Source organism: Prionailurus bengalensis, chromosome B2, assembly GCF_016509475.1.
Source record: "Prionailurus bengalensis isolate Pbe53 chromosome B2, Fcat_Pben_1.1_paternal_pri, whole genome shotgun sequence".
NCBI lineage: Eukaryota > Metazoa > Chordata > Mammalia > Carnivora > Felidae > Prionailurus > Prionailurus bengalensis.
In genome coordinates this window covers 55,902,357-55,928,679 of record NC_057349.1, presented here as the reverse complement: position 1 = coordinate 55,928,679, position 26,323 = coordinate 55,902,357, and the positions used below count along the sequence as shown (strand labels likewise).

Here is a 26,323-nt window from a genome sequence, read left to right as displayed (position 1 = left end):
GCACCTCCAGGTCTCAATATCAATTTCCTTCTCTTTTTCACCCTTCTTCCCTCTCCCTCTCTTCCTTCTTCTGCCCTTCCCTCTCCCTCTCCCTAGGTCACAGTCCTCAGTTCATGTCACATTATTATATAGTTTTTTATGAAGCAGTTTTTAGTCTGAATTGTTTTTAGTGTTTCTTCAGTTTTATTGCTTTAGTTTTCATCTTCTCAGAGCTCCAGGTATAGCTCCCGTGGAGATGAAGATGTTACCTATCTTCTACATCTTTCATTTTCTGTCAAAACTTTTCAACTTTCTGATTTTATAGTAGTGTTTAATTCTTTCCTTTGCTTCTATTTCTCTTCTTTTATCTATTTAGTCTTGTGTTATTTCTAGTTTATTCTTCATTTATGATATAAACTATTTCCACTTCATTCCTGAGCTCTGAAGTTTTTACATGCTCCTCTAATTTATTGATTCTTATATAACCCATTTCTATTTCTGATACATTTTCCTCTTTTATTACTTTTCTAATTACATACTTTCTTCCACTCATTTTAATATTCTGTTTTTCTGCTTTGTTATCATATATTTCTCTCCTACTTTCATTTTCTGTCAATATATTATTTACTTCATTTTCCTTTTTTGTTTTCTTATTTAGTATGCTTGTATGAGGTTCAACACAATCCGTTTCTCTTTCTATTGTTTAAATGATTAAGTTTTGCCTGTGCTTTTAAGAGGTTTCTGTTGGAATAGACTGTTCAGCTTGGGTAGTGTCCTTGGTTTATGCTCCATTAGGATCTTGCTTGAGGCAGTTTTTCCCCTCTCAGGAAGGGACTTACCCTTAAAGAAGGACATTTTTGTTGTTTCTCTTTTGCTTTCTGAGGTCCTGGAGTGCTTATGCTGCCGTAGTACCTTCAGCTTTTTCCTTAGACATTGTATGGTCTCCATTGTTTATTTCAGAATCATTCATGATTTGAAGCTTGTATAGTCTTGTCCAGTTTTATGGGTTTTTTTTCTTTCTTTTGTTCAGATCATTGAGAATTCTATGTTAGAGGTCATCTATTCTTTTGAGAAGTACTTGCTTGAAATTCCTATGTTCTAGGACTCTTGGAACCATCTGAATTTTCCTTTTTCCACAATCTACCCCACACAGGACCCAGCAGAATTCCTGCTATGTTCAGTGTTTTCAGAAACCCACTTTTTTTTTTAAGTTTTTTTTTCAACATTTATTTATTTTTGGGACAGAGAGAGACAGAGCATGAACGGGGGAGGGGCAGAGAGAGAGGGAGACACAGAATCGGAAACAGGCTCCAGGCTCTGAGCCATCAGCCCAGAGCCTGACACGGGGCTCGAACTCATGGAACGCGAGATCGTGACCTGGCTGACGTCGGACGCTTAACCGACTGCGCCACCCAGGCGCCCCAGAAACCCACTTTTTAAATAGGGTTTTTGTAGATCGCCTGGATTGTGGGGATATTTTAAGAGTTTAGGGTTTTTTTTTCTTTCTTTTTTTATACTAGGCATTCTGACTTGTTTCTACAGGAGAATTAGGTGAGGTTACTCATCTAAGCCATTGGGGGGAAATGCAAGTCATAGAAACACTTCTGCTCTGTTTGTGGGAATGTGCCTAGTATATTTTATAGAACAAAATACTGGAGTTTAGTCAGATTAAGTATGTGAATACTTTATGAACCAAAATTACGCTCATATGCATATTCCAAAGAAATTCTCACACACCTTTTTTCACTCCAAGATGGATCCAGTATAGGTTAAAAAAAGATCTCACTGATTTATAGCTAACTTTGAACCCAACAACAGAGAATATACACCCTTTCCATGTAATGCTTATAAGTCCTGACCAAAAATTTACCCACTACGAAGTCCTTCATTGAATTCTAAAATGCAGAAATAATACAGGGGCGCCTGGGTGACCTGAGCATCGGACTCTTGATTTTGGTTCAGGTCAGGATCCCAGGGTCATGGGATCAAGCCCTATGTTGGGCTCCATGCTGAGTGTGGAGTCTACTTAAGATTCTCTCTTTCTCTCTCTGTCCCTCTCCCTCTGCCCATCTCCCCTGCTTGTGTGCTCTCTCCCTGTCTAAAATAAAAAAATATAAAATAAAGTAAAATAAAATAAAAATACAAACAATGCAAATAAAAAGAGAAATTAATATCAAAGTTAAAGGCTGGAAAAAGTAAATGAATTAAATATGCAAATGAATCAGTTTTAAAAAACTTAAAAAAAACAAGAAAAAACACAATTAAAATGATATGCCCAAATAAAATGAAAAAGTGAAGCAAAAGCAGAACTAAAAGTTCCCTTCGAAATATCTTCTTACCTAAAATCTATAAAAATAACTCAGTAATATCAAGGAGGATGCAGGTGAGAGGAAGGAATCCTTTGTGAAGTGGAACATTGAATATTGATTAAATTTCCATAATACCCTAAGCAATCTACAGATTCAGTGCAATCCCTGTTTAATTCCTATGGCATTTGTTTTTCAGAAATATAAAAAAAATTCTAAAATGTATATGGAATCTTAAAAGACTCCAAATAGCCAAAATAATTTTGAAGGAGAAGAACAAATTTGGAAGATTTGCAATCCTGTTTTCAAAATATAATACATTGTATATATACTCCACATCTTCTTTATCCGTTTATCAGTTGATGGTCATTTGGGCTGTTTCTGTAGTTTGACTGTTGTAGATAACTCTGCTATAAACCTTGGGGGTGCATGTATCCTTTTGAATTACTATTTTTGTATTCTTTGGGTAAATACCTAGTAGTGCAATTGCTAGATTGTAGGATAGTTCTATTTTCAAATTTTGAGGAACCTCCATACTGTTTTCCGTAGTGACTGCACCAGTTTGCATCCCCAACAACAGTGCAAGAAGGAAAAAGTGAGAGAGAGAGAGAGAAACAGAAACCGAAACCAAGACTCTTAGCTATAGAGAACAAACTGATGGTTACCAGTGGAGAGGCTTGGGTTAAATAGGTGATGGGTATTAAGGAGTGCCTTGTTATGAGCACCAGGTGTTGTATGAAAGTGTTGAATCACTGTATTCTACACCGAAACTAATATTACACTATATGTTAACTAACTGGAATTTAAATAAAAACTTAAAAAAAAACCAAAAAACAAAAGCAACAACAACAAAAATATAACAACAAAGCAACAGTAATCCAGACAGTGTAATACTGGCATAAAGATAGAAATACAGAGCAGTGGAACAAAATACAGAGCCCAGAAATAAGCCCTTGTGAATATGGTCAGATGTTATTCAACAAGGGTCCAAAAACATACAATGGGGAAAGGACAGTCTCTTCAACAAATCGTGTTGTAAAACTGGATATCTACATGCAAAAGAATGAAGTTGGAGTCTTGTCTCACATCATACATAAACCTAACTCAAAATGGATTAAAGACCTAAAAGTAAGATCTAAAACTATAAAACTCCAAAGAAAACATAGGGGAAAAGCTTCAAGAATTGGATTTGTCAATGATTTCTTGGATATGACATCAAAAGCATAGGCAACAAAAGTAAAAAATAAAGGGAACTACATCAAAATAAAAGAAAACTTCTGTGGATCAAAAGAAACAATCAACAGAGTGAAAAGGTAACCTATGGGATGGGAAAAATATTTGCAAATCGTATATATGTAAAGGGTTAATGTGCAGAATGTATAATGAAATTCTACAACTCAACAACAATAAAACACATAACCCAATTAAAAATGGGCAAAAGACCTGAACAGATAATACTACAGAGAAGATAAACAAATGGTCAACAGCATATGAAATGATACTCAAGATCACTAAACATAAGAGAAAATAAAAATCACAATGAGATATCACCTCATGCCTGTTAGGATGACCACTATCAAAAGAATAGAAAATACCAAGTGTTGGCAAGGATGCAGATAAATTGGAACTCATGTGCACTCTTTTTGCGAATATAAAATGGTGCAGTCATTATGGAAAATAGTATGGAGGTTCCTAAAAAAATTAAAATGGAATTACCATATGATCCAAAACAATTGTATATGTCCAAACAGTTGTATATGTCCAAAACAATTGTATATGTCCAAAAAATTGTATATGTCCAAAGAAATTCAAAGCAAGATCTCAAAGACACTTCCACATCCATGTTTATAGAAGTATTATTACAATAGCCAAGAGGTAGAAATAGCTCGGATATCCATTGATACAGAAAATGTGGTATATATCTACAATGGAATGTTATATAGACTTTAAAGAGGAGGAAATCTTGACACATGCTACCACATGGATAAACCTTGAGAACATTATGTTAAATGAAACACTCCACTCAAAAAAAAGCAAAAACTGTGTTATTCTACTCATATGAAGTACCTAAAGTGGTCAAGCGTAGAAAAGATAGTGAAAAGATGGTTGCCAAGGCCTGTGGGAGGGGGATGGAAAATGAGTGTTTCATGGTTCTAGAATTTTAGTTTTGCAAGCTGAAAACATTTTAGAGATGCACAGCCAACAACAGAATAGACTTACCACTATTGAACTGTACACTTGAAATTATTAAATAGGAAGTATGGTTATGTGTTTTTTTTTATTACAAAAAGTATAATTTCTTACTATAGCTTCCATCTGACTAAAACCAGTTGGGTACAAGGTGAATACACCGATGCCCACAGGTTAACTCTGTTGTAATCTTCTCATAATTTTAGTACTATGGAGAGAGCCACTAAAAATAAGTCAATGAATGCTAAAGCAAATTCTTGAATGAATTTGGGCATTTGAATGAATATGGGCATTAATAGATAAATGGTGAAAGGAGAACAGAAGATACTAAAATCTATGTAATTTAACATTTTCAACAAAATATAATCCTGCCCTAGTATATTAAATATGTTTTCCCAATAATATGGAAGGCAAATTTAAAGAGAGGCCATACAAACAAATATAAAAAATTATTCAACTCCTCTACACAAAACTATTTAGTTATTGTTAGATGACCATGGATACCATTAAATCTTTATGGATACCTATATTGTCTGAATGTTGCACAATGAACATGCATTAATTATAAAATAAACAAAGAATTATTTTAAAGTAAAATTTAAAAAGGAAAGGTGTTGTATACATTGCTTTTCCTGGCTTTAAAATCAGGCATATTTGGCTTATACCTTTCCATGACTACCCAGTTGACAAATGCAATGACTGAGCTGTTAGTCATGTAGAGGTGTCAGGAAAGACAAGATAACTCCCTGACAGTATCAGAAGGGCAAAAGACATATCAACATTTTTAAAAGGAAAGTGTAGAAATGAACAGAAAAAGCAGTGGAAATGGTATTTTATTCAACTCCATTTCTTGATGGAAAATTTATTGGAATTAATAATTGATCAAATTGCAAATGTTTAAAAATGCCTAGGGTAGTAGTAGTTTTGTAGAGAACAAATAATGTCAGACAAATTCAATTTATTTTGTGATGGAGTGAGTGATAAGGGAGAAACTATACATTTAATAGATTGGGAATTGAGTCTTTGGTCCCACATTACAATTGCCTCAAACTAGGTATGGTATTAGGTAGATGCATGTACCCAAAGGGCAGTGATCAACAGTTCATTGTCAGGATCAGAAGATATAATGAATATTATTTCTTTGCAGTTGTCAGAGTTCTGTATGTAATAATTGTATACGGGATTGAAAGCCTGAATAGGGAATGCTTTTTGGTTGAAAACGACAGGCAGTTAAAATGACTTGCTGGAGTGGAATAGTGAGAATCTGATGTCCTCATTCTACATAGAAATTATAGATGTATTACAAATAACTTTTTTTCAAACAGTACAGTTTATTCTAAGATAATAGTCTTCAGGGAAATTATAGTATATACCTGAAAAAAAGTGATTGTAAATGACTCTGTGCAAACCATGCAGTATAGCATTTATTCAGCCACTATGTGGGTAAGCAATGTGATCTTACTTCAGAAAGATTTTTTAATAATTCCACTTGAGCCAAATAAACGATATGCTAAAAGATTATCTTTGGGAATACTACAGGGATTTTATGTAATGTATGTGAAATCATTTTGGGAAAGATACTAATTACAAACAACAACAAAGAACAAAGCTCTTACATGCAATACAGTATTGCTTTTACCTCCAGAAGTAGTCAGATCTTTAAAAAGTGTTTCAAAGCAATATAAATTAATATGGATTGAAAATTTCCATACTTAACAAATATCACCACCTTTCCTTTACTCCAAAATTACAGAAACAAAATTTTCTTGTTCCATCTGACAAAACTTTAAAAAGCTGTCTTAATATCCTTATTGTATTTGTCCTTTACCCCCACACATATATATGCATGCACATATATATTCACTTTCTAATTGCTCATTTTTCCCATCAGAATATAGATTCCATAAAGGCAGGGACATTTTCTTATTTTCTGCTTTCTGTTTTATCTGTGGTACCCACAATAGAGGTTTAAGAGTCTTTGTGGAATAAATTAATTTTAAAATGAAAGAATAGATAAGTAATGTACATTTGCTCAAAAACATCCATTTTGGGAATATTCTCATAAGGCAAAATTAGTAATTCCTCTTAAACATATGGACAGATAATTTCATGTTGATGAATATGAATGATAGCATTTACAGATTTAATCCTTTAGAAGACTTTGCTATGACCCCCTTTATAATTGCCTTGAAGTTTTGTTAGAATACAAAATAATATGCTATTTAGCATTCCTATCCTATTATAGAGAATAGGAATAATTCTTAGTAAAAATAAAACGTATAGCCTTAAAATATATTTTATTCTATTTATTGTCCTTAGCAAAGTTATGTTTGCTTAGATATTTTAAATAATTAAATGGCATATTCTTCCTCCCTTCCTTCTTCTTTGGTTATAGATGTTAAAAATTAAGTTCATCATTTGTTTCATGGCAGGCAGTCACATCTTCAATGATAACTTTTTAGTTAGATTTGACAGAGGTCATCTTAATATATGGTAGCATTCACGTAGCTGTTAACAAGGTGGTGTTTAGTCCTATCAAGATTCTTCAAAATCTTTTTTAAGAAGTCAAGTAATAAGAACAATCAGCATTATTTATGACTTCTCATTTCACTTACTGTTTTTTTCTTGTGAATTTTTTTTCAGAAATTGAAAAATTTCAAGGTTCTGATGGAAAAAAAGAAGATGAAGAAAAGAAATATCTTGATGTCATCAGCAACAAAAACATAAAGCTCTCAGAAAGGGTATTGATTCCTGTCAAGCAATATCCAAAGGTACTACAGTATATGCTTTGTTCCCATAGAATTAAGTAAAAATGATAAAAATAAGACTTGATGTTTCATTCATTGCCTTTCATGAAATCAATATTTAAAGCTTCATTATATTAGTATACACAAATATATGATACTGATATAGAAGAAAGAGAAGTCTTTGGAAGTACACTGATGAAAACAGTTTTCAACTAAAGACCGTAGCACTTTTATTCTATGAATATGTAAAACATAATTAGGTATTTTAATCATTCATTTAACATGTAAATGGTTCAACAATTTGTCCAAATATGCGCGCTCACTTGATTATGTTTTGGTTCATGTTACAGCGCATATTCCTATTGTAATAAAGAGTAGAATTAATGAAACTAAATATACAGCATTAGCCAATCCACAGGAAATTATTATATGCAGGAAAGCAATCTAGTCTTTATTAGACACTTAGATTATAACCTGTAGTCTTCTGTAGTCAGGGTTTATTTATAAAAATAATTATGATACTGCTCTCTTGAGAGTAATTTTTCACTAGACATTTTCATATCATATGACGTTTGCATCACCAGAATCATGATTATAAGATAGAGCATTCAGTGGCATGGTTTCATCACTTATATTCATAAATTCTAGTGGGTAAAAGGAGTTTCTTTTCTTTTCTTTTCTTTTCTTTTCTTTTCTTTTCTTTTCTTTTCTTTTCTTTTCTCTTTTTTAATAAATTACATATCAAACAATGGAAACTCAGATTAGATGGTAATTTACTTTCTGAAGAGTGAATCGTAAACAATGACCGTGTAATTATCCTAATAGTAAAGATTACAGAAATAAGTGCTCTAGTTTACCAATTATCTTCTAATATAAATTTTAATAAGTATAATTAAGTACAATACTGTGTTTATAATTGTTTCAAACAGGAATAAACTGTTGTAGCCCACCAAACCATAAAATTTAACTTTCAGGTGAGGTTTTTGGGCATACTAGTTTTTGGTTTTTGTGTTTTGTTTTTATTTTTGTTTTAGCTAGACTTACTCTATTACAGGAAAGGTGCGTTCAATAGATATATATTTTACACTTAAGTTTTATTAGATTTATTTCATAATCATGTTTTATGAATATTAAATTGGGTTGCAAAATGTGCATGAATATGTTTACTTAGTAATGAAATATGGTAGAAATATGGGTATTAAGAATGTCTTTTTTAAAGGAATTTGATTAATTAACCTATTTTGAAGTACAAGATCAGTTCTTTATATCATATATTTAACTATTATATAACTTGATCCTGTTTCTCAGAATAACACTTGTCTGTTTGCTGGATATGGGAAAGCCAGTGACAGACTCAGTATCTCCTTCTCAGTAAAACGTAGCTATATATCTCTGACCAAATCAGGTTGGGAAGGTGTGAAAGGCTTTTCAAATTATGGTGGTTCTTCAAATGGCAATATGAGTGATTTTTTTTTAAGTTTTTATTTATTTATTTTGAGAGACAGAGTGTGTGCGTGCATGTGTGAGCCAGTGGGGGAGGGTCAGAGAGAGAGGGAGAGGAAGAGAATCCCATGCAGGCTTCCTGCTGACAGTACTGAACCTGGTGTGGGGCTCCATCCCATGAACTGTGAGATCATGAACTGAGCCGAAATCAAGAGTCAGACCCTTAACCAACTGAACCATCCAGGAACCCCAGTATGAGTGATTTTATACTGAATACTGCAATAGTCTATATTTGATGCATAATGGTAAATATTGAAACAAGAATACTGTATAGTGTCTAATTTTTGTGTGTGATTTAATTTCATGATTTATAGGAAGATATTCAAATAACAAAACTGCTTATTTGTATTGAAACAGACCATATCTCACCAGCAAATTCATGTATCTCCTAGAATTTTTAGAATCACAAAATGGTTAAGCCGGAACTAATCTTCAAAATCACAGACTATACAAAACTTTTATCTTGCAGATGAGGTAATTGGGAAATTATGAATCAGTTCAAGACATATCTTTGTTGCAGATGGAGATACCTAGAGGTTGTTTTAGTTTCTTCACTTTTTGTGAGTCATTACATTTTTAACTTGACTGATATGCTCACATTTTTTGTTGTTGTTTTGTTTATTTAGTTTTGAGAGAGAGAGAGCATGAGCAGGGGAGGGGCAGAGAGGGGGGGGGGGGAAAGAGGATCCAAAGCAGGCTCTGTGCTGACAGCAGAGAGCCCATGTAGGGCTTGAACTCACAAACCTTACGATCATGACCTGAACCAGTGGGACGCTCAGCCACCTGAGCCACCACCTGAGCCCCTGCTCACATTTTTGTATTACTTGTTCATGTGAAAGGAATGGAAGAATGTGAAGAATGAGAGCTCCTAAAGTTAGTGGTTTTATGGAATATTATCAAATAACAACTTATGCCTTAGAAAACTTACCATTTTTAATTGATGAATAGAATGCTAAACCACTTTAAATTATTTTTAAAGGGACGTGCATTTCATACACCCCGTTATCACAATGAGAGAACTCTTAAGAGCCCTTTTACAGAAAAAGGTACTGAGAAACAGAACAGAATCATCTATCAAGTTGACCTACATTTGCTGTTGTTTGCTTTTATACTATAATAGATTAAAACCAACTTTTTGAAAGCTGTGTTTGTTTCAAAAGTGGTGATTCTCTCCTGCTGAGTGATTATTGCCTACCTCTCACAAAAATATCAGTGGGGTTGAGATTACAGTCACTAGACTTGAGCCATATTTGATGTACATTTGGGGCTGTAAAATGTGTGGTGTGTGTGGTGTATACTATGAACTGTTGAGCAGAACACAGTCATATTTATGGGTTTAAAGTTTAATCTTTTATAACAAAAAGTGATTTATCCCTCGGGGGGTACATTGGAGAAAGACTTACTTTTCATGACTTCTCTCAGGGCCATCTCTCCACTTGATGCCTGCTGTCTGTTTGAACTGGTAATTAGTGTATTGATGACACAGCCCTCTCCAACAAAGGGCATTAAATAACTATGGGAATTCTTGAGGAAATGGCCTTATCCTGACTTTAAGACATGACCTTTTTTGGATAGATTTTATTTCAATTAGTCTCCAGTTTCAAGTTGCTGACTTATTTGAGTAATACAAGAGATTGAAAGAAGTTTAAGATTTTGAATTATAGAAAATATAAGAATGCTGTTCAAACACATTAAGAATGATTTTATCTAGCTCTAGTGCTTTATGTTTAATCACTTAATTTGCGAAAATATGTCACATTACCAAATTATTATAATGAACAGCTTTTCTTATTTGTTTTCAATATTTCTGTTTGTAACAAGATTAGCAAAGAGATAGGCTTTGCACATTGATTGTTTGCATTTACAGATGTTTCAGAATCAGTGTAATTATTTCTTGATAGTCAAGTCTTCAAGGAGGTATTATGTGGCAGTGTGTTTCTCTGTCATCTTAAGCAATTCATGCAGAAGGCCTGGAGAGATTCATGCAGAAAACTCACCATCCTTAACATGAGCTCTTTCTCCTTAAATCCACACATACTGTATTTCATAGTCCAATATGCATTTGTTTTTTTAAATTTTAACATCTCCAACAGGTACGCATATTATAATCAGAATCGTTTTACAGTCTCTATCAGGAAAGCAGTGGTCATAACTCATTACTGTTGTCTGTGAACATTGCACACATAAACTTGACCGTGCCTTCTCATATCCAGTTGTTTATTGTGTTGAAAAAATGTGGATTGAGTTTTGGTTGCTGCTTAAAATGTCTTCAAAGATTGCAATATGATTTAGTATTGACTTGCCAAGCTATTACATGTACAAGAAAAGAATAGAACCATAGCTTGGGCTATAAACTTTATATTAACGAAGGCAGTATTCATCCTTGGAAGAATGAGAAAAATGCCATGATTTCTTGGTTCTCAATAAGCAGGTTTCTTACAGGACCTAAGGAACAAAGATACATATAAGTGGCTAAGTCTGTATTCTGCTTTGTTACTGCTAGACATGCAAAAGGACCGTCTATCACAAGCGTAGACAAATTGAGAGCACATGAGAGGATGGGAAGGCGGCCTCCACTTGTGGGGGATCTACTCCTTGCTTTTGCAACTACACCTGTTTGGCCACCTGGGCAATCCAACCTCTCGACGCCTTTTAAAAATATCTTTTGATGTTGCCTTCAGAATCCTCTGAAATGCATCAGACCTTTCCTTCAATTAAATTTGCCTCAAGGCCCACTTTTTAGTTCTCAACTTGAGCTACTGCCAACTTTTTAAAGCTGTAGATCACCAGGAGTGTAAATCGGCCCCAAATTTGGCCCCTTTTAAGATCAAACATGGCCACGTTCCCCAGAACTGCTTTTCAAATCAATTCCTTATGTAGATTAATGCAGAAAATTAAAGTTCCAACCTATGTTCAGAAGCACCACACTTGCCCTCTAGTTCATCTTACTCTGTCCAGTCCCAGAGAGAGGGACTGCTTTTGTGCCTGTCTGGAACTAGTCTCTGAAACCTGGTGTGTCTTCTCACAGAACTTGTTTCTTTCTTTATACCCCAAACTACAAAAACCCAAATCCAAATTCTTGATGAGTGTTATCTTTCTAACTTTATAAGTAATCATCAGATCATTTAAGAATAAGTAGTAGAGACCCAGGGTTACTAACTGTGGAAGCTAGGACTGTATTTCAAAGCCAGTATCACCACCTACGATCTTGGAAACACCTCTCTATTTCTCTAAGCAATGTGGTTTTCTAAAAGCCATTCAGAAGCTTACATCCTAAACCTGTTTTATCTTTACCAGACAGAGACTACTGCATAGTGTTGCTTTTTGCTTTTCTAAAGGAAAGGGAAGAGAGGATTGATCGAGCTTTGTGATTTCAATTTCACTCATATCAGTTTCCTAGTCTCTCACCTGTGAATGTAAATCTCAATTGGAAAATAACATGACACTCAGATTCACATTTTCTATAAGAAAAAAAAATTCCAAAATGCTATGGACTGCATTCTCTCTAGTAGAATGGCCCGTGAAATAACTGTTTTCTAGCAAAATTTAGAAATTTGCAGTGATGTTATGTCTTGTCCTTGTCTTTTCCAATGACCTTTTAACTGATGCCTATCCTGTGCATGTATGTATGTGTTTTTTAAAGTTTATGTATTTTTGGGCGCCTGGATAGCTCAGTCGGTTAAGCTCAGTCTGACTTTGGCTCAGGTCTATGAGTTCATGCCCTCCATTGGGCTCTGTGATGACAGCTCAGAGCCTGGAGCCTGCTTCGGATTCTGTGTCTCCCTCTCTCACTTCTCCTCCCCCTCTCACACTCTGTCTCTGTCTCTGTCTCTCTCTCAAAAATAAATAAACATTGGAAAAAACCCAAAATTTATTTATTTTGAGAGAGAGCAAGTGGGGGAGGGGCAGAGAGAGAGGGAGAGAGAGAATCCCAGGCAGGCTCTGCACTGTCATCATGGAGCCTGATATGGGTTTTGAACTCATGGACCGTGATATCATGACCTGAGTTGAATCAAGAGTCGGATGCTTAACCGACTGAGCCACCCAGGCACCCCTTTCCCATGTGTTTAAATATTATTTTCTATTTAGTACTTAAAATATTTTTTGTCTCTGTGCAACACCTGTGTCTTCCTAATCCTGAATTATGTGCTTCTCACCACATCCTTTTTTTATGGGCTCAGCACAACCTCACAAAATTTGTCCTTGAAATAATCTTTCTTTACTATATCTAGATCTCTTAGAGAATAGTAAGTCTGTTTTAATTTCTTGTTTCCTTTCTGCCAGGTTATTTCACATTTACCTTCAAATGGAAAACTGAAAACTACTTCAAAAGGATCATTACAATGCAAGTGCCTTTTGAAATGTGTCCAAACCTGTATCCCAACTCAAGGGTTCCTTGAGGGTGAAAAGATCATCCACCTCATATTCCCTTCTGTAATCTTGCCATTCTTAATTTGCTTATTTGTTCATTTATTTAAGTCAGTGAGCCTTGAGTAAGTTTCTTTGCACCCATTAGAATACAGATGGTTTTTCTGTCATTTCTTCTGTTGTTGCAGTAGATGTGGCTTCTTACATAAATAGATCTTTAAGAGACTAGAGAAGAAAGACAACTTAAAATTAAGGGACAGTACATTACCAATCAAATGGATTCCCATATTATTACTGACCTTGAAGGACTTATTGAGATATAGAAGCAAGTGAATTTGATATAAATTCAAGCACTGTATATGTTAAGATTAGCAGAAAAGCACACTTTCTTTGGAAAGGATACAGGAATTAAAAATTAACAACCAAACATCTAGATAAGGGATTACTGTTACTTGTAATACTAAGTTAGAACCTGACTATAACCAAATTTTGAAAGAAATTTAGATCGATGTAGAAAAATTGTGACTTTTTTTGGCTTTTTCAGATTTAAGTGATTGGTAAATTTATGTAACACATTTACATGTCTACCATGTTATAAGAAGTGTTCTTAAAAATATATAGCTTTCACAAGGATATCAGAAAAAATAAAACGTTGTAAGAATTCAGTTATGAATATCAATGCAAGAGCTTTAAATTATTACCAAATGTTGTGTACCTGTGTTCATATCATCATTATTCACAATAGCCAGAAAGTAGAAATAACCCAAATATCCTCAACAGAAAAATCAAAAACCAAATGTGTGTATATATATATATATATATATATATGTGTGTGTGTGTGTGTATATGTGTGTATAAATATACATACATAACAATATTATTCAGCCTTAAACAGCAATGAAATTGAGCTACATGTTACAAATGGATGAACATTGGCAGCATGTTAAGTAAAATAAGTCAGACACAAAACGACAAATATTGTATAATTTCACTTATATGAGGTACTCAGAACTGGCAAATTCAGACACAGAAAGTGAAATAGAGGTTACCAGGGGCTGTGGAGAGGTAAAATGTTTAATGGATATAAAATTTGTCTTTAGCATGATGAAAAGTTCTGGAAATGGGTGTGGTGATGATTGCACAACATCATGAATGTACTTAGAGTCACTGAATTGCACATTTAAAAATAGGTTAAACTAGGTCACCTCGGTAGCTCAGTGAGTAAGCCTCTGACTCTTGATTTTGACTCAGGTCGTGAGTCGGGCTCTACACTGACAGGGCAGAACCTGCTGGGATTCTCTCTCCCTCTCTCTCTCTGCTTCTCCCCAACTTGTGCATACCTCTGCTCTCTGTCTTTCAAAAGAAATAAACTTAAAAAATAATTAAAATAGTAAATTTTATATCTATTTTATCACAATAAAAATGATGTTATAAAAATACTAGCAAATGCATTTAAATGGCACATTACAAGCAAAATAAATTACACCCAAATGTGTTTTATTTCAGGGATGCAAGACTGGTTTAGTACTGAAACATACTTTTAAAAATTTACTGAATTTTAGCATCAATCATTTGATGACATAGATTTCCCATTCCTTGTGAAATAAACATAGACATATATTCTATAATGTATGTATAATGTGTAATCAGAGTGAAGAAATCCTTTCTCAATAAATGTTGGAAAAATAACTAGTGAGGCATTTAGGGGCAAGGGAAAAGTAAGACTAAATCCCTAACTCATCTTTTACACCAACATAAATCTCAACTGGCCTAAGATTAAATGCAATAAAAAAGTAGAATATATTATGGGAAATTTATTTCCTAACATTTAATTGAGGTAAAGCTTTTCAAAAAGAAATGGAAAATACTAAAGCCGTAAGTAAACAATTAAAATATTTTGTAACATAAAACTAAAACTTCTGTACAGGGAAGAATGTAATGATGATTACCAGAATTAAAGGTCACAATAAAATGCCGAACTGGTATGACTATTTGAGAAATATTTGAAACACATAACAGAGAGTGCATTTTCTTTATATGTAAGGGGCTCAATTTTTCTATTGGACAAGAAATTAATGATACTGACACATGTACTATTTAAAGCAAATAGAAAAAAGTCCTGAACCTTACTTATTAGAAAAATCAAGTCAGATGAATTTGAAATGCCTGTTTTCTATCAGACTGACTGAGAAGTTTGATTATAACCAAAGATAATATTAGGGTATGGGGAAAAATACACTCCATAACCTGTTGCTCAGAGCACTGAGATTTGGGGGAGCAATTTTGCAAAGTCAATGAAAATCACAAAGGCACAGACTTTTGAAAACAGTTGGATATCTAACAATTTATTTAAGAATTACATATTTGCACACATATGTAATGTTAAGTGAAAGCATAAAATATTATAGTTTGTTCCTCTTGAGTATAGAAAGAATCCACTTATGTTTATATATATATATACACATACAAGTTTAAATATATATATAGTATATGTATAAGATGATAGATTATAAGTAAGGAAGAAGGCCCTTTTTTTATTGTAGGCTCTTTGTGCTGTTTGAATTAGTTACTATTAACATGTTATCTTCCTAATAATAAAGGTATGTTAAAAATAGTTTGGGTGCCTGGGTGGCTTAGTAGGTTAAGTCTCCAACTTCGGCTCAGGTCATGATCTCACGGTTCATGGGTTCAAGACCCGTATCAGGCTCGGTGCTGACAGTTCAGAGCCTGGAGCCTGCTTCTGACTCTGTGTCTCCCTGTCTCTCTGCCCCTCCCCCATTGTGCTCTCATTCTCTCTCTCTCTCTCTCTCTCTCTCTGTCTCTCTGTCACCCTCTCTCTCTCTCTATCTCTCAAAAATTAACAAAAAAATTAAAAATTTTTGGGCTAATGAAAAATTTAAAATAGAAACAGTGCTGTTTAGAATTTTTTCCTAGAATAGAGGAACAAATAAGAAAAAATAAGGATTATTGTTTTTTATAAATCAGACACTTTATTTTGTAGTTTACATATATATTAACTCATTTCATTTTCACAAAAAATTCTAATAATTCCTTCCTTCCTATTTTATGGATAAGGAAACTGAGTCTCAGAGGGGCTCATTTGCCAAAATCACATTACTAGGAAATTACAAATTCAGGATTTATATCCAGCCACTCTAATTTCAGAGCTTCTTGTCTTTACCTCCTTGGAATATGTGTTTCAATTACAATAATGTAAGTAAACGACATCGTAAAACATACAGTAGAAAAGTTGACTCCAAACATGACTCCTCAAAATTTATTATGAACTTCAAAACCAAATAAAACTGTCTTAATGAAGACACCATACACTTCTTTTTCTGGTTTATCAGTAAGTATACTGCTTAAATGAAGAGTGTATTCTAAAACTCAATGTTAGAGGAACAGCTAACTTTAGAACATCAAAATAACCCTTAAATCTGGGACCTCCCACTTAAAGAATTAAGGTTTTTGTCAGAACCTAGGGTGTATCAAACACTGAACAAAGCACAGTGAACTGTTTCATTCCTTCAAGAATACTGTGAGAGTTCTGAAGAAGAGACTAAGGTTTAAAAATATTTAAGGAGTTTTCCTAAAGCCAGACGATTTAGTAGTAGTGTTAACATTGAAATTCAGGTATGTTTGTACCAACGCGTCTCTTTGCATTGAAGCGTAGTTATGATTCATTTTCTTTTTCTGTCAAGAGGCAATGAGACAACTCTGGACACAGATTGCTTAGATTGCAAAGACCCACAGATGGAAAAGCAGATGTATTTCTCCTCTGGTGTTAAGTGAGGCAGAAATAATAGACTCATTAGTTGGAGTGTATCTCATAGGTCGTATGGTCTAATCTTCTACCCAATTAGGAATCATTTCCAGAATATCTCTGATACTCATCAGCCTGTCTATGAATACCTCCAGTGATTAGAAACAAAGTTCACTGTATTATAAAACAGCTGGATCTAATAATGAATAGACGTTGTTTTTGAATTTTTTTCTCATTCAAATACATCTTTATCCTTATAAGTTGCCATTGGTCCTGGTTCTGCCTTTTGCATCACTGAAAAACTCACTTCACACTTGAACCATGGTCTTAATTGAAGTATCCTTGATACATTGTCTTCATTTGGCTTCTAAACACCACAATTTATTTTTATCTCCTGTTAAAAACTGGTTCCATTTCTCAGCCTCCTCTTCTGGTTTCTCCTCTTACACAACTTAATGTTGGAGTTTCCTGGGGATTATCCACAGTGCTCGTCTCTATGTACATTCACACTTCCTTCATCATCCCACCTGTGACATGGCTTTATAGACCATATAAACTAATGATCCAGCCAAAACCTCTCTGCAAGACTTAGATATGGAGGGACCTACTTGACCTCACTACATGGAGGTCTAGACATGTCATATTCAATTGATATTCCTCTCACCCCACGCGTCTGTCTCACTGGTTGGCAATACCATCCTTTTATTTGGTCAAATCAGGAATTGTGGACTCTTCCTTGACTCCTTTCTTTCTCCCACATATGAGAGAAACAACTTGCCAGGCAAATATGTGGTAGTCTTATCTTCAAAATACATCAAGGCTCAAATAGCTCTCACCACCTCCACTGTTAACTACCTTGGCCTAAGCCATCATCTTCTCTTACCTGGATTAATCTGATGGCCTCTTAACCTCTTTGCTTCTACAAGTGCCTTCATCTGTCACTATGCAAGTAATCACAGTCCATTTACCCTTCTCTAGTTTTCTTTTTTTTTTTTTTTTTTCCGTAGCAAGTATCACCTTCTAACGTACTTTGTGATTTACTTCTTTGTTATTTTTATGGTTTCTCCACAGTAGTATGTAAACTGCAAAATGTCAAGTCTCCATCTCTTTCTGGATCAATTATGTATCCCAATCACATAGAACAATGCCTAGCACATGGTTAGATGGTTTATAAATAATTGCTGAATGAATGAATGTAGAAGAACTACATAGCTTCTTTTCTAAGACACTCTTGATGGAGGAAAAACAGTTACTATAGAACAGACTCAGAGCAAGGATTTCCCTATTCTCACCTATTGCCTCTTACAGAATTTTCAGGGGACCTATCATACTTGTAGCAGTGACAGCACAGATTTCCAAAAGAAACCCCAGTGTTGCTGTCTTCACCAAAATCCCAGTGCTGCTGTAATCTTTCCAGACAACCCAAGTACAAGAAGAAAGCAATTACAGTGAAAATTTTACTCAATTCTAATGCCCAGATAATCGGTTACTTTACTTAACCAAATTTTCTAATTAAAATGAAGTTAAAGGTTAACTCAAATTACTTTCAAGTCATTTTTGAACATCATGTTATAATTTTATTATTTAATTATCCATTTTTAGTAAGTGCAGTATATTGAACACCATTTGACCTTTTACAAAAGAGCCTATGAGGCCCCCACTTCATAATTCTGAATATTAATTCCAGTTCATTCATTCAGGAGACATTTATTGGATCTATGTGGAAGTCACTTGGTATTTGACTTATAAATGTGAAAATTAAAAAGATGTTTTCTTGGGTCTCAAGACGTCCTATAGTAGGTTTAAACAATTGTCCTAATATGGCTTTGTTCTGGGGTGGATCCTGAAGCTTTGGAATTGGTGTTAGTTTAAATAAAAGCCTGAAGTCAGATTGTCCTTAACAATTTCTTTTAAACGTAAGAGACTGAGGCATTAAAAGTTGGCAAAAATATAGGAAAAGTAGGCCATTGTTTGAAAAAACAAAGCAGATGAGAAAAAAATGGAGAGGGTATTATTTGGGATGTAGAGCTGAGAGGAGCAGAGGGATAAGATCAGAGGAATGTTTATTTTACTGTCAAGTTCTCTCAAAGAGAAATTTTAATTTATATGGAGGTTTTTGCAACCTGCTAATTTTTAGTTCTGGTCTCTTCTCTGTTTTTGGAAAGAAATCTGTAAGAATATATTAAGATGTAGAGTTTTTGAGAAGCTAAAGAGAGCTGTGAAGAGACAGTATAATATACAGGGAAAATAATAGAAATTTGGACCAGATAGACCTAATTAGGTGTGAGTCACAGCTCCCCCTTCATTCAGCTGTGACAGTGGAAAGTTCCATAAACACCTTCGTCCTCAGCATTTTTCAGCTGCAACATGAGTATAATGATATGCCATGAAGTTTCATCTGGGATGAGAATATATGCATATACTTGGCAAGTATCGGCATACAGTGTAAGCTTGCACAAGTACAATCCCTAAGTATAGTGATTTTTCCCACTTAATAACACTCTTTTTGGTGGGGAAGCACCTTACTCTGTGCCAGGTTCTGTGTCTGTGTGATAGAACAGATAATTGGAATTATTTCCCTAAGAGGTCTATAATATCCTGAAAGGGAGACATTAAGAAATTAATAAAAATAGAGATAAAGTAAATGAAAGAGGAAAATGATTAAATTGGTGATAATAAAAGTTTTTATTTGTTGACTATTTACGATGTATCAAACAATTTTATCTGTGATTTATAGTATTACCTGATTTATTCCACTTAATATCTCTGTGGAATATGTACTATATAGAGAAAGAAATTGAGGCATAGATAATCAAATTGTTCAAAGTCATATAGACATTTAATAATTAAATAAGAGTGAAGAAAAGGTAACTTACATATAAATATCATCTTGAATATCTACAATGTTTATTTACAAACTAAATTTCATCCTTATTTATTTAAATACAGCTATAAAACATTTCTCATATACAGTCTCTACCTCCTTGTTCAAATGTTTGGAATTGAAAATTGAAGTTTGTGAATGGTCATAAATTGTCATGTATTCATTAAATTGAATATTGTGCATATAATATTAAATTATGAAGTGAAGTTGATATAAACTGTTGCTATTACTGAATTTTACGTATTAATTCTTTGACTCATAGTTATATACCACTTTGTATAAAAACATGAGTACATACTCTGACAGTATATTTTGTTTACTTCCTATATTCCTATCTGAAGGTATATCCTTAGAGACATAAATTGATGCTGCTGCTAGTTTATTTTTAATTACATATGCCAACTAAAGGAGGGTGAAATGTTCTGTGTCTCATTTAGTTGGAAATCTTTAAGGGAGTTCCAAAACTAAGCAACAAATATTGAAGCTTCACAAAATTTTTCATTATCATTTGTGCCAAATGTAACTTTGTTTCATTTATATGATAGCCTGTGTAATGTGAAATTGAAAGACATAACCCATGGGCTTAGCTTACATCATTTTTATTTTCTTCTTTTAGAGTAAGGTATTATATTTAGCCTAATGGAAAAATTATTCATTTTATGGTGTCATAAAAAGCTACAAGTTTAAATTTTTGGAGAAAAAGTAATATCAGTTTTTTTGTTTTATGATTTCAGTGATGGAATCTAACAAAATGCTTAGGAGAGTATTTCCCTTTCTGTACTCTTATTTATTGGAATTCAAATACAATGCTCACATTAGGTCCAAAATAGAATTTATATTTTGAGGTAAAGTTGTAATGAGGAAAGTTTAATTTCTGAAGTGGTCAGTGCTCATCTGAATTGTCATCAAATTAAGAAAGAACAGTTTAGGAAAACTTTTGATAGTTTCGGTTATCTGTTGGGATCTAATTTTAAAGCCTTCAAATAATTTTTGATTTTACAGTTTCACACTAACCATGCAGTTGGCTTTATTACCCACATTTGTTCATGTATCCCCATTATTCCATCTTGCTTTAGTACAATCTAAAGCTACTGAATTAGTGAAAAAAATGTTTTATTGTAAGACTTAATGTAGTCTTCAAAAATTCTCTATGAAATTGACTATTAAAATGTAACTTCTTGGTTGATAAAAAATATATAGTACAAGACACAACAAAAAAGCACATAGTTTAATGGAACTTGGGAAACATTTTTCACATGTTTATCATTTTTATGTTTGTATCACAGATGGTTTGAAATTATTAAAAGCATCTTTACACACAGTGAATCTGTACCTAAGCTATCAAATATAATTGGATCGATGGCATTACTAAGAACCTTTTATTTTTCTAGTATGGATAGAATTGTTTCTGACTACAACCTGGGAAATGTATGGGGAAATGCATTACATTAACATACACAATTCTACTGCCAGACAATATGTTGTCTAACTAGACAGAGAAATTGCTGCAACTATATTTCACACATGTGAGAAAAGGAGTGAGCCCATTATATACTCTGAAATTATGATGGGATTTTTCCCCCAACACACACCAGTGGGATAGAGCACTCCAATTTTCACAAAAATGGAAAGATTATGCAGAAACTATCACTTTACCCCCCCCCCCATTTCCATTCTTCTTGCAAATGATTTATGTGAACTCTTGTATTTTTGTAAACTATAGAAGACACATCTGGGAATAGCTTATTCTGTGCATTCTAAAAACAACCATGTGAGAGGAAAATAGTTTTAGATTATGTGAATAGCATTTGTACATTAAAGGAAAAATAATAGCTTAGCGATAAAGTTGAATAAGATGATGATATGCATTTTTCTAGTCTGGGCATTGTTGAGAAGAGAGCCAAACCTAGTGGCCTTCTGTACACAAGGCAGAAGATATATGGATTATGGTCTTGGTCCAGGTCCCTTATGTTCTTCTGAATCAGTCCCTGGCAATTCTACCTCCTGCCATGATCTTCAGAACCATGTATTTGCTAATGGCTTTAAAATCCAAATCTTTAGCTGATATCTTTTTTGATTTCCAGATGTTTTCAGTAACTTAGTTGACATCTTCACCCGAATGTGCCTAAGGCCACTCAAACTCAGCAAGTTCAAAACCAAATTACTTCTCTTTTTAATAGAATCTGCTCTTACTCTTTCATTCCTATTTCAGTGGATGGCACATCATCCCCTTTGTTGCAAGGAGAGAAATTTGGGTATCATTTTTTTTTGAACCAAGTGATCCACTGCCAAGAGTTCATTTTTGACTCTTGATTTGACTTTATAATCACCAAAGCCTATACATTCTTACCTTCTAAGCACAGTTCAAATCCATTTATATTTCTCCAGGACCACTGCCAACCCTTCCTCTTCTAGGCTACCATAAATTTCTGCTATAGCCTCTGACATGTTTTGCAGAATTCAGTCTTCCTCCTTCTGATGCATTCTTCATAAAGGATCTTGAGTAAGTATTTTTACATAATGTTATTCTCCTGCCTAAGACCCTTCAATGTTTCCCCACTACCTAAATCCAATATCCATGATACTTCTTATATGATTTGAATGGTTTCACTCTCCGTTCAATCCTACTATCAATCGTCTCCATCTTTTGGTATATTTGTGGTATGACTAATCCTCCAAAATCAAAGGTTTGTGTGATTATATAACCAAAATTTAAACAAAATAAAGACATGTGGTCTTGCTTTTTTTTTTACTTTTATTTTTTATTTTTTAAAATTTACATCCAAATTAGTTAGCATATAGTGCAACAATGATTTCAGGAGTAGATTCCTTAGTGCCCCTTACCCATTTAGCCCATCCCCCTTCCCACACCCCCTCCAGTAACCCTCAGTTTGTTCTCCATATTTATGAGTCTCTTATGTTTTGTCCCCATCCCTGTTTTTATATTATTTTTGTTTCCATCCCTTATGTTGATATTTTTTGTCTCTTAAAATCCTCATATGAGTGAAGTCATATGATTTTTGTCTTTCTATTTTTTTAAATATTTTTTTTAACGTTTATTTATTTTTGAGACAGAGAGAGACAGAGCATGAATGGGAGAGGGGCAGAGAGAGAGGGAGACACAGAATCGGAAACAGGCTCCAGGCTCTGAGCCATCAGCCCAGAGCCCGATGCGGGGCTCGAACTCACGGACCACAAGATCGTGACTTGAGCTGAAGTCGGATGCCCAACCGACTGAGCCACCCAGGCACCCCTGATTTTTGTCTTTCTATGACTGACTAATTTCATTTAGCATGATACCCTCCAGTTCTATCCACATAGTTGCAAATGGCAAGATTTCATTCTTTTTGAATGCCGAGTAATACTCCATTGTATATATATATACCACATCTTCTTTATCCATTCATCTATTGCTGGACATTTGGGCACTTTCCATACTTTGGCTATTGTTGATAGTGCTACTATAAACATGGGGGTGCATGTGTGCCTTCGAAACAGCACACCTGTATCCTGTGGATAAATGCCTAGTAGTGTAATTGCTGGGTCGTAGGGTAGTTCTATTTTTGTTTTTTTGAGCAACCTCCATACTGTTTTCCAGAGTGGCTGCACCACCTTGCATTCCCACCAACAGTGCAAAAGAGATCCTCTTTCTCTGCATCCTCGCCAACATCTCTTGTTGCTTGAGTTGTTAATGTTAGCCATTCTGACAGGTGTCAGGTGGTATCTCATGGTGGTTTGATTTGTATTTCCCTGATGATGGGTGATGTTGAGCATTTTTTCATGTGTCGGTTGGCCATCTGGATGTCTTCTTTGGAGAACTGTCTATTCATGGCTTTTGCCCATTTCTTCACTGGACTATTTGTTTTTTGGGTGTTGAGTTTGATCAGTTCTTTATAGACTTTGGATACTAACCCTTTATCTGATATGTCATTTGCAAATATCTTCTGCCATTCTGTCGGTTGCCTTTTAGTTTTGCTGATTGTTTCCTTTGCTGTGCAGAAGCTTTTTTATTTTGATGAGGTCCCAGTAGTTCATTTTTGCTTTTGTTTCCCTTGCTTCCAGAGACATGTTGAATAAGAAGTTGTTGCAGCCAAGATCAAGGAGGTTTTTGCCTGCTTTCTCCTTGAGGATTTTGGTGGCTTCCTGTCTTTCATCCATTTTGAGTTTATTTTTGTGTATAGTCTAAGAGAGTGGTCCAGGTTCATTCTTCTGCATGTCGCTGTCCAGTTTTCCCAGCACCACTTGCTGAAGAGACTGTCATGATTCCATTGGATATTCTTTCCTGCTTTGTCAAAGATTAGTTGGCCATCTGTTTGTGGGTCCATTTCTGGGTCCTCTATTCTGTTCCATTTATTTGTTGTATGCCAGTACCATACTGTCTTGAAGGTTACAGCTTTGTAGTATAGCTTGAAGTCTGGGATTGTGATGCCTCCTGCTTTGGTTTTCTTTTTCAAGGTCACTTTAGCTATTCAGGATTTTTTGTGGTTCCATAGAAATTTTAGGATTATGTGTTCTAGCTCTGTGAAGAATGCTGGTTATTTTGATAGGGATTGCATTGAATATGTAGATTGCTTTGGGTAGTATCAACATTTTAACAATATTTGTTCTTCCTATCCAGGAGCATGGAATCTTTTTCCATTTTTTTTTGTGTCTTCTTCAATTTCTTTCATAAGGTTTCTATAGTTTTCAGCGTATAGATTTTTCACCTCTTTGGTTAGATTTATTCCTAGGTATTTTATCGGTTTTGGTGCAACTGTAAATAGGATCGATTCTTTGATTTCTCTTTCTGTTGCTTCATTGTTGGTGTAATAGGAATGCAACCGATTTCTGTGCATTGATTTTACATCCTGCAACTTTGCTGTATTGATGAATCAATTCCAGCAGTTTTTTGGTGGAATCTTTTGGGTTTTCCATATGGAGTATCATGTCATCTGTGAAGAGTGAAAGTTTGACCTCTTCCTGGCTGATTTGGATGCCTTTTAATTCTTTGTGTTGTCTGATTGCAGAGGTGAAGACTTCTAATACTGTGTTGAATAACAGTGGCGAGAGTGGACATCCCTGTCTTGTTCCTGAACTTAGGGGGAAAGATCTCAGTTTTTCCCCACTGAGGATGATATTAGTGTTGGATCATTCATATATGGCTTTTATGATCTCGAGGTATACTCCTTCTATCCCCACTTTCTTGAGGGTTTTTATCAAGAAACGATGTTGTATTTTGTCAAATGCTTTTTCTGCATCTATTGAGATGATCATATGGTTCTTGTCCTTTCTTTTGTTGATGAGATGAATCACGTTAATTGTCTTGTGGATATTGAACCAGCCCTGCATCCCAGGTAGAAATCCCTCTTGGTTGTGGTGAATAATTTTTTAAATGTATTGTTGGATCCAGTTGGCTAATATCTTGTTGAGTATTTTTGCATCCATGTTCATCAGGGAAATTGGTCTGTAGTTCTCCTTTTTAGTGGGGTCTCTGTCTGGTTTTGGAAACAAGGTAATGCTGGCTTCATAGAAAGAGTTTGGAAGTTTTCCTTTCATTTCTATTTTTTGGAACAGTTTCAAGAGAATAGGTGTTAACTCTTCCTTGAATGTTTGGTAGAATTCCCCTGGAAAGCCATCTGGCCCTGGACTCTTGTTTTTTGGCAGATTTTTGATTTCCTTCCTTGTTATGGGTGTCTTCAAATTTCTATTTCTTGCTGTTTCAGTTTTGGTAGTGTATATTTTTCTAGGAATTTGTCCATTTCTTCCAGATTGCCCATTTTATTGGCATACAATTGCTCATAATATTCTCTTATTATTGTTTTTATTTCTGTTGTGTTGGTTGTGATCTCTCCTCTTTCATTCTTGACCTTATTTATTTGGGCCCTTTCCTTTTTCTTTTTGATCAGACTGGCTAGTGGTTTATTACTTTTGTTAATTCTTTCAAAGAACCAGCTTCTGGTTTCATTGATCTGTTCTACTGTTTTTTTTTTTTTTTTGGTTTCAATAGCATTAATTTCCACTCTAATCTTTAGTATTTCCTGTCTTCTGCTGTTTTTGTGTTTTATTTGCTGTTCTTTTTCCAGCTCCTTAAGGCGTAAGGTTGTGTTGTATACCTGAGATCTTTCTTCCTTCTTTAGGAAGGCCTGGATTGCTATATATTTTCCCCTTATGACCGCCTTCGCTGCCTCATGTGTGGTGTTCCATATACTTTTTAATTTCCTCTTTAACTTTTTGGTTAGCCCATTCATTCTTTAGTAGGATGTTCTTCAGTCTCCAAGTATTTGTTACCTTTCCAAATTTTTTCTTGTGGTTGATTTCGAGTTTCATAGCATTGTGGTCTGAAAATATGCATGGTATGATCTCGGTCTTTTTGTACTTACTTAGGGCCGATTTGTGTCCCAGTATATGGTCTATTCTGGAGAATGTTCCATGTGCACTAGAGAAGAATGTATATTCTTCTGCTTTAGGATGAAATGTTCTGAATATATCTGTTAAGTCCATCTGGTCCAGTGTGTCATTCAAAGCCATTGTTTCCTTGTTGATTTTTTGATTAGATGATCTGTCCATTGCTGTGAGTTGGGTGTTGAAGTCTCCTACTATTATG

General features: G+C 34.5%; 1 protein-coding gene across 1 annotated transcript in view; it reads left to right on the top strand.

Moving 5' to 3' along the window:
- KHDRBS2 (KH RNA binding domain containing, signal transduction associated 2) overlaps positions 1 to 26,323 on the top strand; it is a 609,605-nt gene that overhangs the window by 94,985 nt on the left and 488,297 nt on the right. Inside the window, exon 2 of the mRNA XM_043591717.1 lies at positions 7,119 to 7,246. Coding sequence (XP_043447652.1) covers positions 7,119 to 7,246 — 128 coding nt within the window. The remainder of the gene's footprint in view (positions 1 to 7,118; positions 7,247 to 26,323) is intronic.